Source organism: Athene noctua, chromosome 14, assembly GCF_965140245.1.
Source record: "Athene noctua chromosome 14, bAthNoc1.hap1.1, whole genome shotgun sequence".
Lineage (NCBI taxonomy): Eukaryota > Metazoa > Chordata > Aves > Strigiformes > Strigidae > Athene > Athene noctua.
In genome coordinates this window covers 20,778,909-20,798,041 of record NC_134050.1, presented here as the reverse complement: position 1 = coordinate 20,798,041, position 19,133 = coordinate 20,778,909, and the positions used below count along the sequence as shown (strand labels likewise).

Genomic DNA, 19,133 nt, shown 5'->3' with positions numbered 1-19,133 from the left:
GTTTTACCACCTCAGGTGAAGAGTGTGTTTTTTTTTTTCTCCTGCTATGAACAGTTTCAGCCAACATTAGCTACTTGAAACTTCCACCCTTTCACAAACACATACTTTGAGAAGGTATTCCATTGCTGAGGACTTGGCTTTTACTGCTCAAAGTCATAAATAACTTTCAACTGCTCACTGGAGAAAAGTATTTCCTGTCCTCTCAAAACTTATGGTATGTTTCTATACTTGAAGATGGGTAGACTTTAAAGATCATAGTAATATCTTATATATGGCAAGAATGACAAGCTTGTATTCTCAAATGGTCATGGGAAAAAGCATTAGAATGCTACCAAAAAGTGGTATGAGAGAAAGCTTTAATCCAAATATTAACATACGAATGTTTCTGGAACTGGTCAGATCACTTATGAATTGGTCATACATACATTTCACAATTCAAGTCTTATGTAGACAGTTGCAGGCAATGAGAAAACTAGTTACTCACTGTTTCTTCTCATTCATGTCCCATGCTTCAAGTATTCGTTCTATTAATTGGCACTTAAGGAAGAGCTACCAAAAAAGCAAAATGTACTTAGCAGCAAAGCGGAACACTGTTATGCATTTTACAGTTGATTTTAACAAATACTAAAGTCTTACAAGACAACTAGTTTCAGGTTCAGGATAAACACATTCATTAAAGGGTTTAAAGTTCAGGAGCAGCAGTCCTATCCCAACCAGAAACCTAAAAACTAAACCTACATCAATTCTACTTCTCTTTATAGATGCTGAGTTGTAGTAGCATTAAGCTACTGAAATAACAATTTTAATTGCTAAAAATAAGAGGAACTTCTCCTTCAAGGAAAATAAACATTTGCAGCTCTGCACACATGCTCAATTTGGGGCAGCAGGAATCCTCTGTGCACTTTCAGGTTTAAACACCCTGAACTGACATTTTAAGAAAAAAACAGAAAAACATTCCTGTTCATTCTATACATAAAGTAAAATTGGGGCATATTTTAGGTAAAAATAACTGCTACAATAGCCTGGAGACAGGGAAATTCAAGAGATCCCAAAAAACCCACAACTTACATGTTTCAGTAAGAGATTGTCCCCAGTGGAATCCTGATCTGTAATTGTGCCATTTTCTGTGCTTTCAAGAGGACTTGCAAGAATCAATGCAATACAGATTTCTACTTGAGTATGCAAAAAGTTATTCCATGTATACTTAAAGAACATGTCCTGCAATACAAATTCAACAAGGTTTACATAAACCAAAGTCTTTTCATTAAACATAACCAGCAGTCTCACCCTAGCAAGTCATTTAAATGACTACACTAGGGCAAATTATTTAAGTTTCACAATAAGTATTATTGTGCAAGACAAAATTTGTGACCTATAAAAAAGCCAATTCTTGTGCTTGCTATTATCTGAACACAAGGACTATCATATTGGATCAGAACAAAAACTCAACTGTAACTGGATTTATCCCGGGGGTAACCAATAATGCACTTTCAGAGAACAAAGACAGGGAAGAATGACACTCCCCACTTATATTCTTTCTGCTAAGCTGCAACCTAGAGAGTCCCAGAGTCAAGAGTTGTTACTTACGACCTTAGTAGACCCTGACAGATTTTTCTTCTTTGAGTTTAACCTCCTAGCATCTCCAATACAGTTTAACATGATCCTCACTTCAGAGCGACTCCTTACAAATTCATATCTACCTGTTTTGAAGCTGTCATCTACTAATTTCATTCTTCTATTACAGAAGGATACCTCAGATAATCTAGATGCAGTCCAAGATTATTAAACACCTTACACAAGATAGACAAATACTGAGGTTGAGATACAATAATCAGTGCTCATTTAGTCATGTTCCTGGTTCTCCACATTTTCCTCTTCACATAGGAAAGATTTTTTCAAGCTCTTTGTCAGTTATTTTAGACTACTTCTTACCATAAAACTCAAGTGATTGCTGTCACTGGTAAAATTAGTTATGGAGATATGTGCACTGATTGGAACAGTATTAAACAACTGAAGTCTCATTCAAAATACAGGTGAAGAAACCTTCAATTTTCCTTCAGCTGTCTTAAACTAACAGCATCCTCCCATAAAGACGTGCTACTGGAACCAATTACTTATTCCTAACAGTCAAGTCTGCATTTTAAAGCATGTGTTGTTTCAGCAAACAGCATGAAGCACCGAGAAGTTTTTACAGCTTAATTACTTTTTTCCTTACGTAAAACCTGCAACAGAAAAGCATGTTCGAACCTCACTGAATTTGTTTTACATGATAATCTACTAATAGAAACATGCAAGTTGTCCTTAGACAACGCATCTAGGAAAAACTTCAGTTACAGTCAAGTTAGCTATTTGTATACAAGTTGGCACCTGTCTGCAAACCCAAGCTGTGCGGAGAAATTGATATGAAAATATTACAAACATGTCCGTATTAGTTAGTTGAAGGACTTTAGATTAAACCAATATGTGGCAGAGAAACTACACCAAGTTTGCAACTGCCTGCTTAGAAGCAGAAGTTTACATATTGTATTCAGAAACTGTAGTATAAATTCTAGCATGTTTTGCTAGTTATTTAACTGATACCAACATTAGAAGTTTTTGGTCATCCTAAACACAAAGGATATATCCCGCTATAGTTGAAATACGAGGTAGGAAGTACTCAAAGTACACATTCCACATCAACTCACTGACTCACCTCTTGCTAACCAACTGTAAGTCTGTTGTGCAACATCTTGCTTTCAGATCTTTGAAAGTGTATGAGCTACCAAGAGTAACTGTCCCTTTACAGGACAGTGCTGAGATATCATTTGGTGTGTCATATTACCAAGAGAGGAAAAACGGTTTTGAGGGAACAACTTGGAAAAGGAAAACAGGAGGGAAGCTTTGAACGTGGCTGAAAACTTAAGAACATACAGATGAAAAAAAAAAGCTTAAGAAAACTACTTCATATGTTTATGAAGGTGTAGAGAATAAGCACCATTCAAGGGATCAGAGGAGAATGCAGATTTCAGACAGATGAATTTAATAGTAAAATCCAATACTAAAAGTTCTTAAACAGTGCAATAGAAGCCACAACACAAACAGGTTAAAAAGCTAGGCTGGAAAATATACTACAAATTGTCTGGGTTTTTTTCTGTCACTGCAGATAAGATCTTAATAGCAACGCATAAAAATAAAGGTGGCAGCATAAAGTTCTTACCAGTATTACTCCTATGCTGTTAAGCTCTATAAGCTCCTGATTCACACTGCTTGTATTAGTCTGCAAAAGGCTAGATATTAATCTAATCACATTTAAACGCGTGTTTCCCACAGGTGGATCCAACACACCCCAGGTTGTCTTCATGACGCTTTTCTGAAAAAGGTACATACATAAAACCCATTAAAATATCTATTAAAAGGCATCAATGACAGAGTAGTGCTTAAAAATATATACAATTGGTCCTTGAGCAACAGTCTTACCTTCATTCTGCAGAAAAACAGTTTTTATTTCTGAACACTACAGCATATTTTAACTCCATAGACAAGAAGCACTGAAAACAGCCACATGAAACCAATGGTATTGTAAAACTTGTTTGTTAACTACAGACAGGATCTGAAAGCAGAAGTATTCTACCCAATCTTGAAAGGTATTAGGAGGAACTTCCTAGGAAATGTTTCTCACTGGTTAATATATGTACAGTTATAGTCTACATTGCTACAGTACATACCAAACAGCTACGTGGACAGTCTCTGAATACTTTACAATGCCTCCACAACCCTAACTTCATATACTTGAAAACAATTTCATTGAACAACAAGCTTCTCTGGTGTCTTATTCTAATATCATACACAAAACAAGCTCCACCTGTAGTCTTTGAAGGACTTCCAACACAGCAAGAATCTCTTTTGATACACTAATGGGTTCTTGTATTACAGTCATAAGCTTCATGATTCTTATATTGAAATTTTAGCTGGTTGACAAAACAGAATTGTTGTCATACAGCTAAGTGCTAGCCAGTAAGAAAAACCTGGTGTTAGCTACTGTAAGAGCTAAAAATCCAGTAGCAAATACACAACGAGCAGGGGACATCATCATGAAAGTGTTTTCCTTTCTTCAGGCACAAACATGTTTTGACAAGACCACTATTGCCTTCTGCAACACCGGATGCTGTTTCTGCCTATCCAGCGCCACCCCTGCATCAGAAAAGATGACTGACATCCTGATAGTTCATTTAGTCTGTTCCTCATAGAAGGCAAAAATCTAAGGATGCTCATTTGACTAGTGCTCAAAATGAGCAACCAATTCAGTAACTTCACTAGATGACTTATTCAAATGAGAAGTGTGTCCCATCATCAGAAAATACACAAGTATTTTATGTGAGCCTGCATCTACTGTAATATAGACTTTTATCTTGCCATGATGTTGCAATAAAGACAAGACAGTTTCTTTGCATTTTATTACTATTTCTGCATTTGGAAATCTTGAGGTCTCATCTTCTCCAAGCTAAATTAAACTTTCACACTACCCTGACAGCCTCTATCCCAGTCTGGTATTTTATACACCTCCAGTCTTCACTTTCACTTTGGCCCACAGGTCCTTCTCTCTTACGGACTGTGGCACCCAGTTCAGGGTGCAGTGGTCTGAAATTCTGCTAGTGAAAATTTAAGTGGAAAAATATAAATGGATCATAAGTCCCTAGCTATATATCTCATATTTATCATCTTTTGCAATAGCATGACAGAGAAGTTGCTTAAATCAGTTAAAAAGCCCAAATAAATTAAACACGCCTAGAATGCAGGGTGCATGCCATGGAGCTGGTCTACTTGGGTCCTGGGCAAGTCTAGAGAAACTGTGCAGGCCTCATGTGGGCCATGCCAGAGTTCCAAACAACTGAAGCATCTATGTTTCCTATCCGGCTAGGATTTCCAAGCAGAAAACAGGACCCACCTTGAGAATATATAGCAAATCTCTTTTCATTGCTTTCAGAAAGCAGCAATTGCTTCTGACAATTAAACAAAGTTTAAGCTGGAAAAGCATATCAATTCGCACAACACATTGGCTCAGGGGCAACAATAATGAATAGCAAAGTTCACAACAGGCTGGAAAGAAGCCTGGGCAGTTGCCCATAAGATGTCAAACTGGGTTTTGTTTGTTATTATAACCTGGCTAATGACACAGTGACAGTCTTGTTTCAATTAGTTTGGTAACTTAAGGTTTCACTTACTTTTGGAGGCTCAAGTAGGAGTTCATGGAAGGATGAAAGTCGCGCTTTTATGGCTTCTAAAACACTTTTGTTGACTGAGTATGTTGAATTGCTCATGCCTGGAGGACAAATCTCTATATGGCCTTCAAATCTAAACACACAAGCAAAATCTAGTAATTAGTACCAAAACTAGTGGTAAAACATCTTTAAGGTATCATTTTGAGAGTGTCACAGTTCTGAAGGCACGTGAAAAGAACAAAGAGGCAAGTAAAAACATAAGGTTAGAAATATAAATTAAGTGTAAAGTAATGGCTGAACAAGATTTCGCCAAACACTAGCCCTAGTATTTTTAGGTTTATTGTGCTTGAAGTCTCAAATATGGTTTTGAGATTAAACATTACAACTGTTCTATTTCCTCTTTTGAGGCAGCTAGAGAGCTTCTCTCATATACCCTGAAGAACACAAACAAGTTGAACATACCAGAGAGATCTGTTAACTGGTTTCTCTAAGTGAAGTTGTAATAAAATGCCAAGTAACTTTTTAAAAATACCCACACGCTGCACTGTATATATTTACTCTTCTCCGTGCATCCAGAAACAAATTGATGAAATGTAATTAGCCTGATCTGTCAAGCTTAAACTACCTTCTAGAAAAAAAAAATGCAGAAAGACCAGTCACTTGGTGGAAGTGTAGTAGCACCAACTGCAAGCACTTGGATCGTCCTTTTACTTCTCCAGTAACAGGCCATGGAAATGGTTCAGTCATAAGTACATGGAAGACACTATTGCTGAACAGTAGTTTAGTTAAATTATGCATGCATAATTTCAGTGAAATAAGAACACTTACGTCTGTCGTCTTGTCTCAAGTAAGGTCAATAGTATTTGGATTGCACTGACTATTGCAGATTCATTTTTTTCTTTATGAAAAATATTAGACAGCAGCTGCTCTATGATTTCTCGTCTGAAAATAAAAGCATTGTCATCAGATGTAACGCTACTTCAGGATACAGCTGTTAACAGAAGAAGATACTTGTAAAATGAATATGAGGATAATAAAAAGAAAACTCATAGCTATTTCAAGCTAGCAGGTACAATCACTCCCATCCTCACTGCCCAAGTCATTTTCCTATTCCTTCCATTGCTCGTTTTCTGATACGACAACCAACTACAAAAAGGGTGTTGTCAACCAGATCAAAAACCTGATTAAGCTTGCCATAACAGCCACACAAAACTAAATGCATAACCAGCAAAAGAAAGAAGGGAATACAGGATGCACTTTCCTGGCAGAAACACACACTTAGATTAACTTAGAACAAGTAACAGATCAAAGCTAAAGTCTCCCATGCATACTTTGCACAGCATCAAGCTGACCTTCATGTATTTGATCCCACTAACTTCAGCAATGCAGGAAATATTTTAATGAGACAAAAGCCCCCCAGAGAAGTCCTCCAGGTGGGCTCTGCTTACTTGCCAAGTTACTTGAGACAGAGGACAGGTAGCCAGGAAAATTTACCTGAAAAGCAGAGCTTGCCATTTCTAGAGGTTTTCAAGGTCAAAAGTTTAATCTGTGGTTTTATACAAACCGAAAATAAAATCAGAAGTGCAGCAAACAACTTACTTCTCTAGACTTGCAAGCAGTGGATCTGGTTCTGAACTGTTCTGTACTTGTAACATCTGGTCTCTGCTTAGACGAATAATTTCACAGAGTGACTGTGATGCATTTGAATGCCTCTGAAACAGAAAAACATAGCTTTTCACTATAAGAGTAATACATGCTGGACTGTAATTCTTCAAGTAAAAAAGGTGAAAGGGTCAATTTGAACAAGAGTCTCTCTTGCCTGAATGTGTTTTGGGTAATAGCTTTATGCCATAACTAAATGTTATCAAGGGAAAAAAAGTTATGAGGCATTAGACAAGAAAAAAAACCCCCCACACTCCCTCCCTCAAATGACCCCACTTAAATACTGAAATCAGCTTACTGAGAAAAGCAAGCAGAAAACAGTAAAACTAAAAGTTCTAACACTATGTTGTACAGCAACTTGGTGAACAGATAAACCCAGAAGAGTGTCAGACCTAATACTTACATCTTCATCTTGAGATGGATGCACAATTTCCACAAGCCGCTGGATAATTCTCTCCTCATTTAGCCACTGTAAAAGTGTTCGTGGGTGTTAGTAAGAATGGGAACCAAGTGAATAAATTAAAATTAAATTAAAAGTAGTCATTTGACAATTGACATGAATCATACTGTCAATACTTCTAAACAAGAACTAACAATACTTCAGATGAAAGAAAAAAAGTAAAAATCTGTGTTTCTGAGCAACTATAAAAAAAGAAAGCCTTAGGCATATTTTTTAAATAAACCTTCTGTTGTCAAAAAAAGTGTTCAGTAAGGTTCAAAACATTAATTATAACTGCATCTGGCAGTTAGTTAGATATTAAAGACCAGCGGAAGAGATGAGCCACTCAGGTTCTAGGTTGTCCCCATGAGCGCTGTGACTCCACCAGAAAAGCACTGGCAGCTCCAAGCAAAAAAAAAAACCACACGCATCTAATTTCAGCACATTTAAGAAATAAACTTAGTAAAACCAACAGAAGATAAGCCATCTTACAGTTCACATATATGACACAAAAATCCTTTGAGATACTTTACTTACATTTAACACTTCTTGCCGGGGCTGTGGAGGTTCTATGCAAGTCAGTAGCCTGAGCAACAAGTCCATTATAGCAGAGGTCCCTATGTGCTTAATAATGAGGTCTACAAAATCGTGTTTCCTCTTTAAAAAATCCACAATCTAGAAATTAAGAAGAAGCTTACATTACTAATCTGTATTTTACATGGTAAATTACACAAACTAGTTTAAGTTTCTCTTACCAAATGGAGAAAATAAATGAGAAACACTTAAAAGCTTGCAGCACAAGGCAAGATAAAATACACACATGCAGAGTAGCAAAAGTGGCAGAGAACAGATCCATACTATATACAGTGTGTCTTGGGCTTCCTCTCAAGTCCAACTTGCTGACCATGAACTACTTAGAATCCAATGCACACTCAGCTTTCCTTTTTTACATTAATTACTCTCATTCCTGCTTAGCGAGCAGAGCTCAACATAGCAAAACCTTAACATCATACAAACAAATAGACAGCTTGGTAAATTAAAGATACAAAACGGAGTCACAAACTTCCTTTGCTCTGGTATGACAGCCAGTCATTGCAGCTGTTTGCAGTATTGGGCCATATGAACACAAAGTCCAACATTTCTGAACAAGGGCTCCAAAGGTCTCTCACACTGCTCTATAACAATTCTTCACACCAAATCAGACCCACTCCCACTGATTCAATTCACTTATCTTCATCTCTAACAGCAATTCATGCAAATATCAACGCATAAAATACTAAGCTAAGCCAAAAGGTAAGCACTCACACACTGATGATTCAAATAGCTCAGGCAAATCTGAACCAAATACATCTCACTCATCCAGAAATATTTTTTAATCCTGAGCATAAAAAGTATCTTCAGATAGTACAGGCAACTGAATACTCTTTTCTGACTGCTGCTAGCCCTCAAATGTCTAGTCTTAGAGCAGCATTGCTGAGTATTACAACTTTATTAGAGCAGTTGTTAAACTGAAGAGCTTGTAAATATTTACCTGTTCTGGTTTTCTGCTTATAAGAATACTTAGCACCTTGCTGAAGAAACTGGCCAGTAAAGGGTTTAAAGGAGATTCATTTAAGAGGAAGCTGTACAGTTTCATAAGTAAGGATTCTTCTTCCCCCAGCCTATCATTGATCTGTGAGACATCTGATGTAAGCAGCTCACATGATATGTTTGGATATCTGAGGAAAAGGAAAAAAAAGTTACCCATCACTCATTCTTCAAAGCTGTCATACTTCCAGCTCAGATCCTAGTAAGGCATCTAACCAAGTTTTCAAGCAGGGTTGGTCTGCACTATTTAAAGTAAACTACTGCAAGATAACATAACTGCACATTCAGCCTTGCATTTAAGAAATGGACTACTCTGTTATTCAGTAGCCACAGGACAAGATCGATGGTTAAATCCATCTTTTCAAATACTGATCTCTCATTTCAGAAGCCACTATTTTGAAGGGAAAAAAGTTAGTTACCAAGAAATTAGGCAGACTGATAGTACTGGACTAATACTGGGGAGAGAGTAGTATGTTTGCCCCTTTCTATTATAACAGGGATTATATTTAAAAGGTCAAAAGGAATAGCTTCAGGACTTTTATATATTTATATATATATTGCAATTATGTAGAAAGTCAGTAAACTAGTTGAAGTTTGACAAAGTCTGCAAAACTAGGTAGTACTGCTTCATGACAGAGTCACAAGCACAGCTCAGAACATTGAGTAATTAAACTAAGAGGCCATAAAGACCAGTGATTTCTTGCATTTGACAGTACTATCTCCCACTCACATTAAAGGCAATTTTGACAGCATCAGCCATTTAAAGTTTCTAAGTGAAATATACTTCAATTTTATACTCTACTAGAAACACTTCCAGGAAGCTTGGTTTACCAGAAATGGTGAAGTGCTGTAACTAGGAGCGTGGCTTATTTCACCTTTTTTTTTTTTTTTAATACATATTGTTTTAAGAAAAAAAAGCAGCTTTCTGCAAAGGCAACTCTAAAATAGGCCAAAAATTGTAGAAGTGCTTTTATACAAATTACTAGGTTGACTTTCAAGTTTGAACCTTCTCAGCAAGCTAGCCGAAGTCACGGCCATACCCAATTCTTACACTTCTAGCTCTACAAAGGAAGACATCAGCAATTAGATATTAAGTACATTCTTTCAAGGAGTGCTACAAACCTTCTAATAAGCACCTTTGAAACATCTTACTAATAATCAACAAAACAAAGCTAAACACTTTAATGAAAAACTCTATTTGGGTACTAAACTATTTTCTTAATAATCACAAGATTCTTCATGTGAGTTCTATTTTGTTTTTTTATAAGCCTCCTTTGGACAGCAATTGATTTTAGAAGCATTTGTGGATAAGAACTTCCCATTTGAAAAATATGCAAGTATTAGAATGATTTATTTAAAAGGTCTACAAAGCCCCTTGAAAACAAACTTACTCCAAAGATACCAATATTGTACTACACACTAGCACACAAGGATATAAAACACACTATCAAATTAACCAGATTAAGTTACCCCTCTTTCCACCTTCCCAAGTCTCCCCCACTCCCAAAAGTTTTCCTACTTATATCGAATTTTTTCATCCATGTCTTGAGGTGGCTCTTCGATAATAAATGAAACTAAGTCTTCTAAACATTCTGACTTCAGCAGAAACTCTATAAGTTTGCGATTCTGAGCCTTGCACTCTTGCAGTACATCCTCTTCATCCATTAATTCCTTCAGTGTCACATCTTCTCTCTCTAGAAGTGTATCTATGTGGGATGACGAATGGAGATCAAATTTCCAAAACATGCTGGTCTGGGTAAGAAGAATGTACACAAAGCATTAAGTTTACAAATATATTTAAGCAGTATTTGCAGTAACACTTCATAGCAGTGTTTCATAGCTTCTAACCCCAAAGGTACCTGCATGCATAGAAACATTCTAGAACTCAATTGAGATACAACAGTAAATGCTGACAATCAAAAGCTACAAAAATCAGGCTTGATTAAAGATGACGAATGCTCCATAGCAGTTTTTGTAACTTTAAATGTTAGAATACTGGCTATTGCTAAAGATAAGTTAGGCCACTCCAGGATTTTACTTACATGAAAAGAACATGCTAATCTGCATTAAAAAAAATAGGATGTTTGGTTTTCAATGTATTGAATTTGCTCTTCTCAATCTTTAACCTATGCACCAAGTCTCAGATTCAGAACAACTTGCTCAGCAATTAATAGAGCTAGGACAAGATAAAACAGGCACTGCATAAACGCACTAGAGTACCACCCCTACTGCTGTAGAAGACACCTATAAAGGTGGTTGAATTATAGTAATTTCAACTTGCAGGCAGCACACATCAAAGTGCTGGAGCTAATTTCAACACAGGACCTACTCTCTTACTGTACCTCCCTCCACAAACTTGACACAGGAGGAAGAACAAGGGACAATAAAGGATCTTATGCAAACACATGAAAGGGCAGTGGCCTCAACCACTAAAACATTGTAAAAAAGGCTGTAACAGAAATGTCTAAGTATGAGCAACTTCACCTTTCCTTATAAAATGCTTTGGCACCTCCATGTTAATTCTGTTGCTTTAGGACACCTTACAAGAAGTTGCTACTGAGACAACTGTGCTATCAGAAAAGAGTACTTCAGTCTATGATAGATCCAATAAACTATTGCCTTCACCTCTCACCAAGTCCTATACAAGCATTTGCTCCATTCACACCACCACCCCCCCCCGCCTCCAGAACAAGGGCTTTTACATGACATTTAACTGCTGACACAGCATCAACTGATTTTATGTGAACGCAGAATTTAAGCAGATTGAAAGAGATACGACAAATATTATAGGAGAGTAAAAGAAACTTTTCTTTCCTTACAATTGGAAGCAGCATGGGTTTGAACAGTATTTATTTAAATAAGGAGAGAAACACTCCTTTCTGCTCCTTTAGTGACTGCCTTCCAAGTGTGAAGGATTAATTCAATACATTAATTACTGCTGTGCATTAGCAACATCAGCTGTGAGGACATGTAGTTACCACAGAGAATGTAAGTGAATAGTACTATTTTAGTGAGGACTGTTCTGTAAGCTGCAGGTTGTATGCAGAAGCAAGCTTAAAGACAATAATCAAGCTATGCTTTTGTCATACACACTTATATAAACCTACAAAAACTAAATCAGAAATATCTAGTTATTGTGCAAACTAAGAGGTAGACAGCTTTAAACATTTATTTCCAAGTTAAAATGGATTCAGCAGGCACGCTAGTTACTTAGAACAGTGAAGTGTCAAATTTAGTACTTAAGCAGTTTAGAAAATGCATACAGCTCCAAAAATCCAGCAAAACCCTTATGACTCTCCTCATTAGCAAGACTTCCAGTATCTGGCCTAAAAATTGAAAAAAGTCTGATATACTCACTATGGAGAAGTTTTAATAGATTTTAGGCTTTTCATTGTTGCTTTAACCATTACATGCTGATCACTTAATATCACCTTACTTTGCTTAGCCTTTTGTCAGAAGTTGTAAGCACACATAACTGCCCCTAGATTACAAACCTTTGTTTGAAGATATGGGAGTCAAACAAAATCAATCAGGAAATGGTATAGATCATTTCAATTGCAGTATCAGTACTTATAATCATCTGAGATCCCATGCAAGGATTAAGGGGTTAAAAAAAACAAACAAAAAAGTATTTTCTACTAAGAGTATTAGTAAACTTACAAGCAGGGTTCAAAACACCTGATCTCACAAATTAATTTACATCAAATTATACAGTTATTAAAAACACTAGCTTGTGGGTATACAGGCTACACGTAGACTTACTGTAAGCAAGTGAAACTAGTACATTATTGAAGTCACATGATCTTTTGTTTGGGTTTTGGTTTTAATCCTTTAGAAAGTAGATCAAATCCCTCCCCTTGCCCCAATTAGTGAAAGTAGCATCTTTGCAAGTAACCACTATCAATGCTAATTCCAGATGTAAATCCCTCTGCAGTGATTAAAGCTCATTTCAGTAGCTTCAATGTATTTCTCAGTTACTTATTTCAAGAGAAATTCAACAATGGAAGATAGCAACAACAACAAAAAAAAAAAAAAAAAAAAAAAAGAGGCATACTACTGCAAACATGTTACTGCGTTATTTCACAAACTGTCTCCCAGGCAAGCTCTTTTAGGGGGTGCTCCCTCAACATGTCAGGTGCCGGCCAGAGATTATTCCATCACTTTTCAACAGGAGCCCAGGTCCTTTGAAATAAGGAAAAATAAATAACATAAAATGTGCCAAAGAGGAAATCCAGGAACCCTGAAGAGAAGAGAATTTTCTTAGGCGTTATCACTGGCGATAATCTAGAATCAACCTACAATAGTTTTGAGTGGAAGTTTTAAAAACAAAAACCAAACTGTTATTGTTCCCACAGCCTACTGTTCTACCCTCCCTCCCCAAACATACAAATTTTGAAATTTTGAATGATCTTCATGCTTTTTCAAATTTCACTCCCATTAACAGAATCAGAATTAGGCCTTATGTGCACAGATCAAGAGTGTTCCTCCCAAAATTTCGCTATCGGAAAATTTTATGAATAACTCCACAGGTCAGCTGGGTTGTGTTACTCCCAATGTTCAATTCCACTGCCAATATGAGCAGAAAAATCACAACATTTGCATTCAATGCAAGATGCAAAAGACTGCCAAATACAAGACATGCCATAGATTAGATACTACAAGAAGCAAAATAATCCAGGATAACACACTAAAAACTGAGATGTGGAAAGAAAAATTGTGTTAAAGATGGTAGAGCTGCTGCAGATATTTGACTGTCTTTCGTAACTTGAGTTAGCATTCTATAATCTCCGTCAGTTCCCGGCAAGCAAGACTAACACTTCCAACTGATGCAGTCATTCTGAAAGCATACATCAACCTGCTGACACCTCAAGATCCTAAGGAACACCTAGCATTCAGAAGTACTGCCTTGCTTTCTTCATTAATATCACTAACAGATTCTTCTCTGAACAAATACTAAAATTACATTCCATGTAGTAAACAGCTAACTTAAATCTGAAAGGCAGCCAAGCAGTTGACCAAAATGAAGAAAGTCTGTCAACTGCTCTGAGATACAGGTAACAAATTCTCACTTGAATTGTTTGCTAAAGAGAAGAAATAAAGCTTAGAAGCAATTCTTTCAGACTAGAAAAATAAAATAAATGAAGTCTTCTGCCTACTCCAGCCAAAAAACACCATACTGTATTTTGTTTAGCAGTAACCAGTCTTGGTTCTTTCTAGAAGCCAAATGCTTAACTGACATCTCCATCAAAATAGTTTGTAACAATTGTATCAGTAAGTTTCTCCACAGCTTGGAGTCAACACAGCTGTCCAATACTTTCCCTGAATACAGGCATTCCTGTTTTCAAGCTACAGGACGAAGACATGAATTCCTGTCAGACAAGCATAGCTTAATTTTGGACAATGTCTCTCCTATATGAGCCTTTTACAAAACAGACTTGTTACTTTAAAGCATCTAAAATTCCCTTCAGTAAATAAAACTATTAAACTGCTCATTTAAGCTAAACTTTTAAGCATCATACCTAGGTAAAACAAACATGAGAAACACACTTTGCAAGAAGTTACTTCCAACTTGGTACCACTTGAGTGTTGGTAGCTACAAGCAGACACGGGGATCAAAATTAGTGCAGAAAGAAAACTAGAAGGACCTCAGCTACGCAGCTGAAGGCTGTTTTACCTAACAACTGGATGTGAAAAGCATATAGACAGAGTTTCTGGTAGGAACTTCAGATTTGTCCTGTTTCAGCTAGGATAGGGTTAAGTTTCTCCCAAGCAGGGGGAAGGAATCTCCAGCCGGGTTATTCATACCATGCTGCTGTCAGGTCCTTCATGGCAGCGTGGGAAGCTTCCCTTTGTGGCTTTGGTCACGGGAAGCACGCGGAGCGGGCTGGATGCATCCACTGCGGTATTTCTCTGTATATCTTTTGTCTTGTTTACTGTTCTTACTGTTTATTGTTGTTATTATTGCTATTGTTGTTGTTCAGATTGTTTATTACACTGTTGTGTTAAATTTTTCCTTATTTTAACCCTGAGGTTTGTGCCCTACTCAGTCCAAGGGTGGGGGAGGGACAATGGCAATGTGGTCTCTGGTCCTGGCAGGGCCTAAACAATCACAAGATTTTACAGCAATACTCAGTTTCATTTCACAAGCAAGAAACCAAGAAACTTTTTTTTTTTTTTTTTTAGAAAAAGCATGTCAGTGTCAACTGAAGATTCTGTAATATATGAAAGTCTGAGAAATGCTACATAAAGAGTTATAACAAAGATTGTAATATAAAAATCTCAGAGCATAATTGTCAATTTTCTTTATGTACCATCCTATTTTCTTGCTATAGTGTTCAAGTGCACAGATAAAAAAATATCACTTTGGCACTGACAAGCTTTTCCATGATTGAAACACATCCTAAGTTATGTAGCTTGCTTCAACAAAACAGGTTTTTACAACTCGTGCATAGCAACTAGCAAAAGACAACTTGGTTGTTGGATGCAAGGAGAGCAGTTACCAAAGGAGTCCTTGGTACCTCCACAGGCTTTCCATAAGGTCTTACATTTCTTAACAATAAAAGCAATTCTAATGCAAACAATCCATTGCCTTCTAAAAACCAAATAGGTAGGTAGGTTTGGGGAAGGACAAAGTAATGATGAAAATAAATTCTTATGCTTTTATCATTAAAAGAGAGTTTACCAACATTTTAAAGACCTATAAATGCATTAGGAGATGTCTTTATAATGCTAAGCAGGCCCTTCTGCCAGCTTCACATGACTTCAACCAGTTAGTCTCCAGGTAGTTTCCAGTTTTGTGGGTTGGTCGCCCCCCCACCTTTCTCCAAACCATGGACAGTAATTAGACACCACACGAGCATTTATAAAGTGCTTAGTTTAACACTGGCAATGGACCACCTCTTCAAAACAAAGCTAGGCATGAGAGCACATCTGAAAAATTTAGAGCTAAACAGAATTACCAGTCACCAAATTGACAGAAAAGACACTAGTGGCTACTTTTTAAACTGCCTATTACACTCAGCCAGAGCATCACCCACTGCAAGGTGGCTGTCTTCAACTGTCTGTCCTGTGCAGGCTGAGGCACAATTCCTCAAAGCATTGTATATCCCAAGACCTATTAATTGGGAAAGTCAAGCACTTATGCACTTAGTCTAACATCCAGGGCAATTTGAACAAAATAATATGAAAAAATAATACAGCTGCATTCCAGCTTGAAGATCTTGAACAAAGCAGTTCTTTTCAGTAATGGTAATTTACAGCAACACACAGTTATGCTGTAACTGAATTCCCCACTTTTCCATTTGAAGAATGCGAGAAAATCTGACATAGAGCAGCACGCATTGCTGCTTCTGCATCAAGAGTTCAGGTGAAAAAAAGAACTCTTTATCTTCTCTCCTATTAAAATAATATGTTTTTTAAGTAGTGGAAAAACTCCGCTCTCAACTGTTCCTTAGTTTTATTCTAAATACTTCAAATACAATAGAGACCATACTTACCCAATAGCCTATTCAAAAATAAATTTATTTTCGGTTAAAGCAGTGAGGTTCATTGTGAGTGTTATTAGCTAGAAAGATACATTAGTGTTACACAGGCCATGAACGCAAGCCCTAGTTCTTGAGAAATCTCCATTACTTACACTAACAATTAGACTTTTAATAGTAGAAGCCAGTGAAGTTTCAAAGAAACTTTGTGGAGGAGGGAGCCAATAGATGATTTGAAATTAAAAGGAATGAAATAGAACACAAAATACAAAACACCTTTACCTCAAGAATTCAATACATATTGCACCCATATTTCAAATACTGTGCACAGTCCTAGGACTCTCATTTCCAAAAGGACATAAACTAAAAAAGATAGTGAAAGGAAGACAAAACCAACCAACAATTCTTTTATGGAGTGCTGGGAGACCTTGTGCAGTCTGCCTGCACCTCTCCTGCCCACCAGCAGGATGCCTGGACTCTTCGCCCCCTCTCAGCCACTGCTGGGCACCGGGGTCTGCACTACTTGCAGGGAGCCAGACCGGTGGGAGATCACCGAGGACTCTCCCATCCTCCTGCCACACTGCTGCCACTACCTCGCCTAGGGGGTCCCAGAGATGGGATGAGGAGGGGGTGGAGCCAAGGCACAGAAGGGGAGGCAACAGGCAGTCCCTGTGCCCAAGATGAAGCAGAATGGCACAGGAAAGGGGCTTTCAGCCCCCCTGACCCTCATCCTCCTTCCATGAGGACAACTTTCAGGCCACAGCCCCCCCCAACTCCCTGAACAGCCATATTTGGCCACATCTATTGCCACCACAGTGGCCTCCTGATGTCACAAGCCACCTCACTGCTTTTTTCTCCAGGCGCTATAAATACAGGGATGTGAGCAGCTGGCCCCAAGTCACTGAGCTTATTCAAGTCCCTTGGATTCCAAGGATAATTGGAACAAACAGGTCCCCCATAGCAGCAAGGCAAGTGGCTGTCTGCTTCTGTGTGGGAAGGCAGATAGGTGGTTGCAGGAGACACAGATGAAGAGGAGGCAGCATCAGAGGGGGCGAACCATCAGCCATATGGTAGCAACAGCCATCGCTCATGTGGCTGATGGTGTGGAGTCCATGGAGGTGGATCCACCCCAAGATCAAGAATAACTGTTGGAAGTGGATCCACCTCTTGTATGGCTCCCCTGGCACCACTACACTGTGCTAGAGTTTCCCTCCATGACACCATCAACAAGGCATTGCAGAGGCACCCAACCAATGCCCTAGGAATAGCCCAGCCTCCACACCTGGCTGTCCCACAGGGTCACCCAGTCCATCTCCTAGCATTAACAATTTTGTTGATTGCTGTGGGTGGGTGTGAGCTCTTCTCTTTTACCATCCTTCATGCCTTCTGAAGGGGTGCCCTCTCCTCTGCTGCGAGTCCCAAGAAAAGGGGACAAGATGACCTGGCTTCCATCAGACTGCTGCACTGGGGCAACAGAAGTCGTCCCTCAGAGGGCCACTGAGGTCCCTGGGGCCTGGAAGTGGGGTTTCTTCAGTCTGAGATCAAGAAGGCTATCCAATGCGTGGCTGGAGATGAAGCCAGACCATCTGTGGCAGTGCATGAAGAACAGCAACAGATTTAGCAAAAAAAAATTTAGAGACAGTTGTTCATTTAGAGAAGCAGAAGACTGCAGCTCTGCCAGAAAGAAGTGCTGGCCTGCAGCATTAAGGTCCCTTCCCTGCTTCATTAGTAGTCCTCCTCAAGGTCAGGCAATACAAAATTTTAAAAAACCCTAAAACAATCAAACATAACAGTAAAAATGCTTTCCTCCTCTCTTACTTGGTACTTTGGTGACTGCACCTGGACTCCTGTCCCCTCCTGGTCTTTCTAGTCCAGGACAGACACCGATATATGGGACATGGGCCCAGCATAGTGCCTTCAAGATGGTGAGGGGCCAAGGCACACAGCACACACAGGCAGGCTGAGGGAACTGCCTCTGATTGCGAGGGTGGCAAGACACAGAAGCAGGTTGCCTGGAGAAGCTGTGGATGCCTGATGCCTCCTGCCCTGCCCCTCCCCAGAAGCGGTCAGGGTCAGGCTGGCTGCAGCTCTGAGTGACCTTATTCAGTTAAGATACCCATCAGCCTCACCTCTGTGCCTGGGAGGCTCATGGAACAGATCCTCCTAGAAGCTGCATTAAGGCACATGTTGGACAGGGACGTGATTTGAGACAGCCACCCTGGCTTCACTAAGGACAAGTCTTGCCTGACCAACCTAGTGGCCTTCTAGGATGGAATGACTATATCAGCAGACAAGGGAAGAGCTACAGATGTCATTTATCTGGAGTTCTGTAAAGCCTCTGACACAATCCCCCACATACTTCTCTAAATTGGGGAGATACGGATTATTTGGTGGATAAGGAATTGGCTGGATGGTCTCATCCGGAGCAGCTGTCAATGTCCAGATGGAGATCAGTGGCAAATGGTGTTCCTCAGAGTCTGTACTGGGACCAGTGCTGTCTAATGTCTTCATCAACAACACAGACAGTGGGATTTAGTGCACCCTCAACAAGCTTACAATGACACCCAGTTGAGTGGTGCGGTTGACACACCTGAGGGACGGCGTGCCATGCAGAGGGACCTGAACAAACTTGAGAAGTGGGCCAATGTGAACCCAACAAGGCTCAACAAGGCCAAGTGTGACTCCCAGTATCAATACAGGCTGGGGCATGAAGGGATCAGGAGCAGTCCTGCAGAGAAGGACTTGGGGGTACTGGTGGATGAAAAG

The 19,133-nt window shown here is 38.8% G+C and overlaps 1 protein-coding gene across 4 annotated transcripts in view; it reads right to left on the bottom strand.

Moving 5' to 3' along the window:
* PPP6R3 (protein phosphatase 6 regulatory subunit 3) overlaps window positions 1-19,133 on the bottom strand; it is a 70,930-nt gene that overhangs the window by 32,923 nt on the left and 18,874 nt on the right. For all 4 annotated transcript variants that reach the window (XM_074918448.1, XM_074918450.1, XM_074918449.1 and 1 more), the window contains exons 4-14: window positions 12,941-13,068; window positions 10,406-10,638; window positions 8,831-9,017; window positions 7,837-7,974; window positions 7,264-7,329; window positions 6,798-6,910; window positions 6,027-6,140; window positions 5,202-5,331; window positions 3,197-3,349; window positions 1,069-1,218; window positions 485-549 (exon numbers count right to left, since the gene is read on the bottom strand). In XM_074918448.1, coding sequence (XP_074774549.1) covers window positions 485-549; window positions 1,069-1,218; window positions 3,197-3,349; window positions 5,202-5,331; window positions 6,027-6,140; window positions 6,798-6,910; window positions 7,264-7,329; window positions 7,837-7,974; window positions 8,831-9,017; window positions 10,406-10,638; window positions 12,941-12,952 — 1,361 coding nt within the window. In that variant the 5' untranslated portion in view covers window positions 12,953-13,068. The remainder of the gene's footprint in view (window positions 1-484; window positions 550-1,068; window positions 1,219-3,196; window positions 3,350-5,201; window positions 5,332-6,026; window positions 6,141-6,797; window positions 6,911-7,263; window positions 7,330-7,836; window positions 7,975-8,830; window positions 9,018-10,405; window positions 10,639-12,940; window positions 13,069-19,133) is intronic.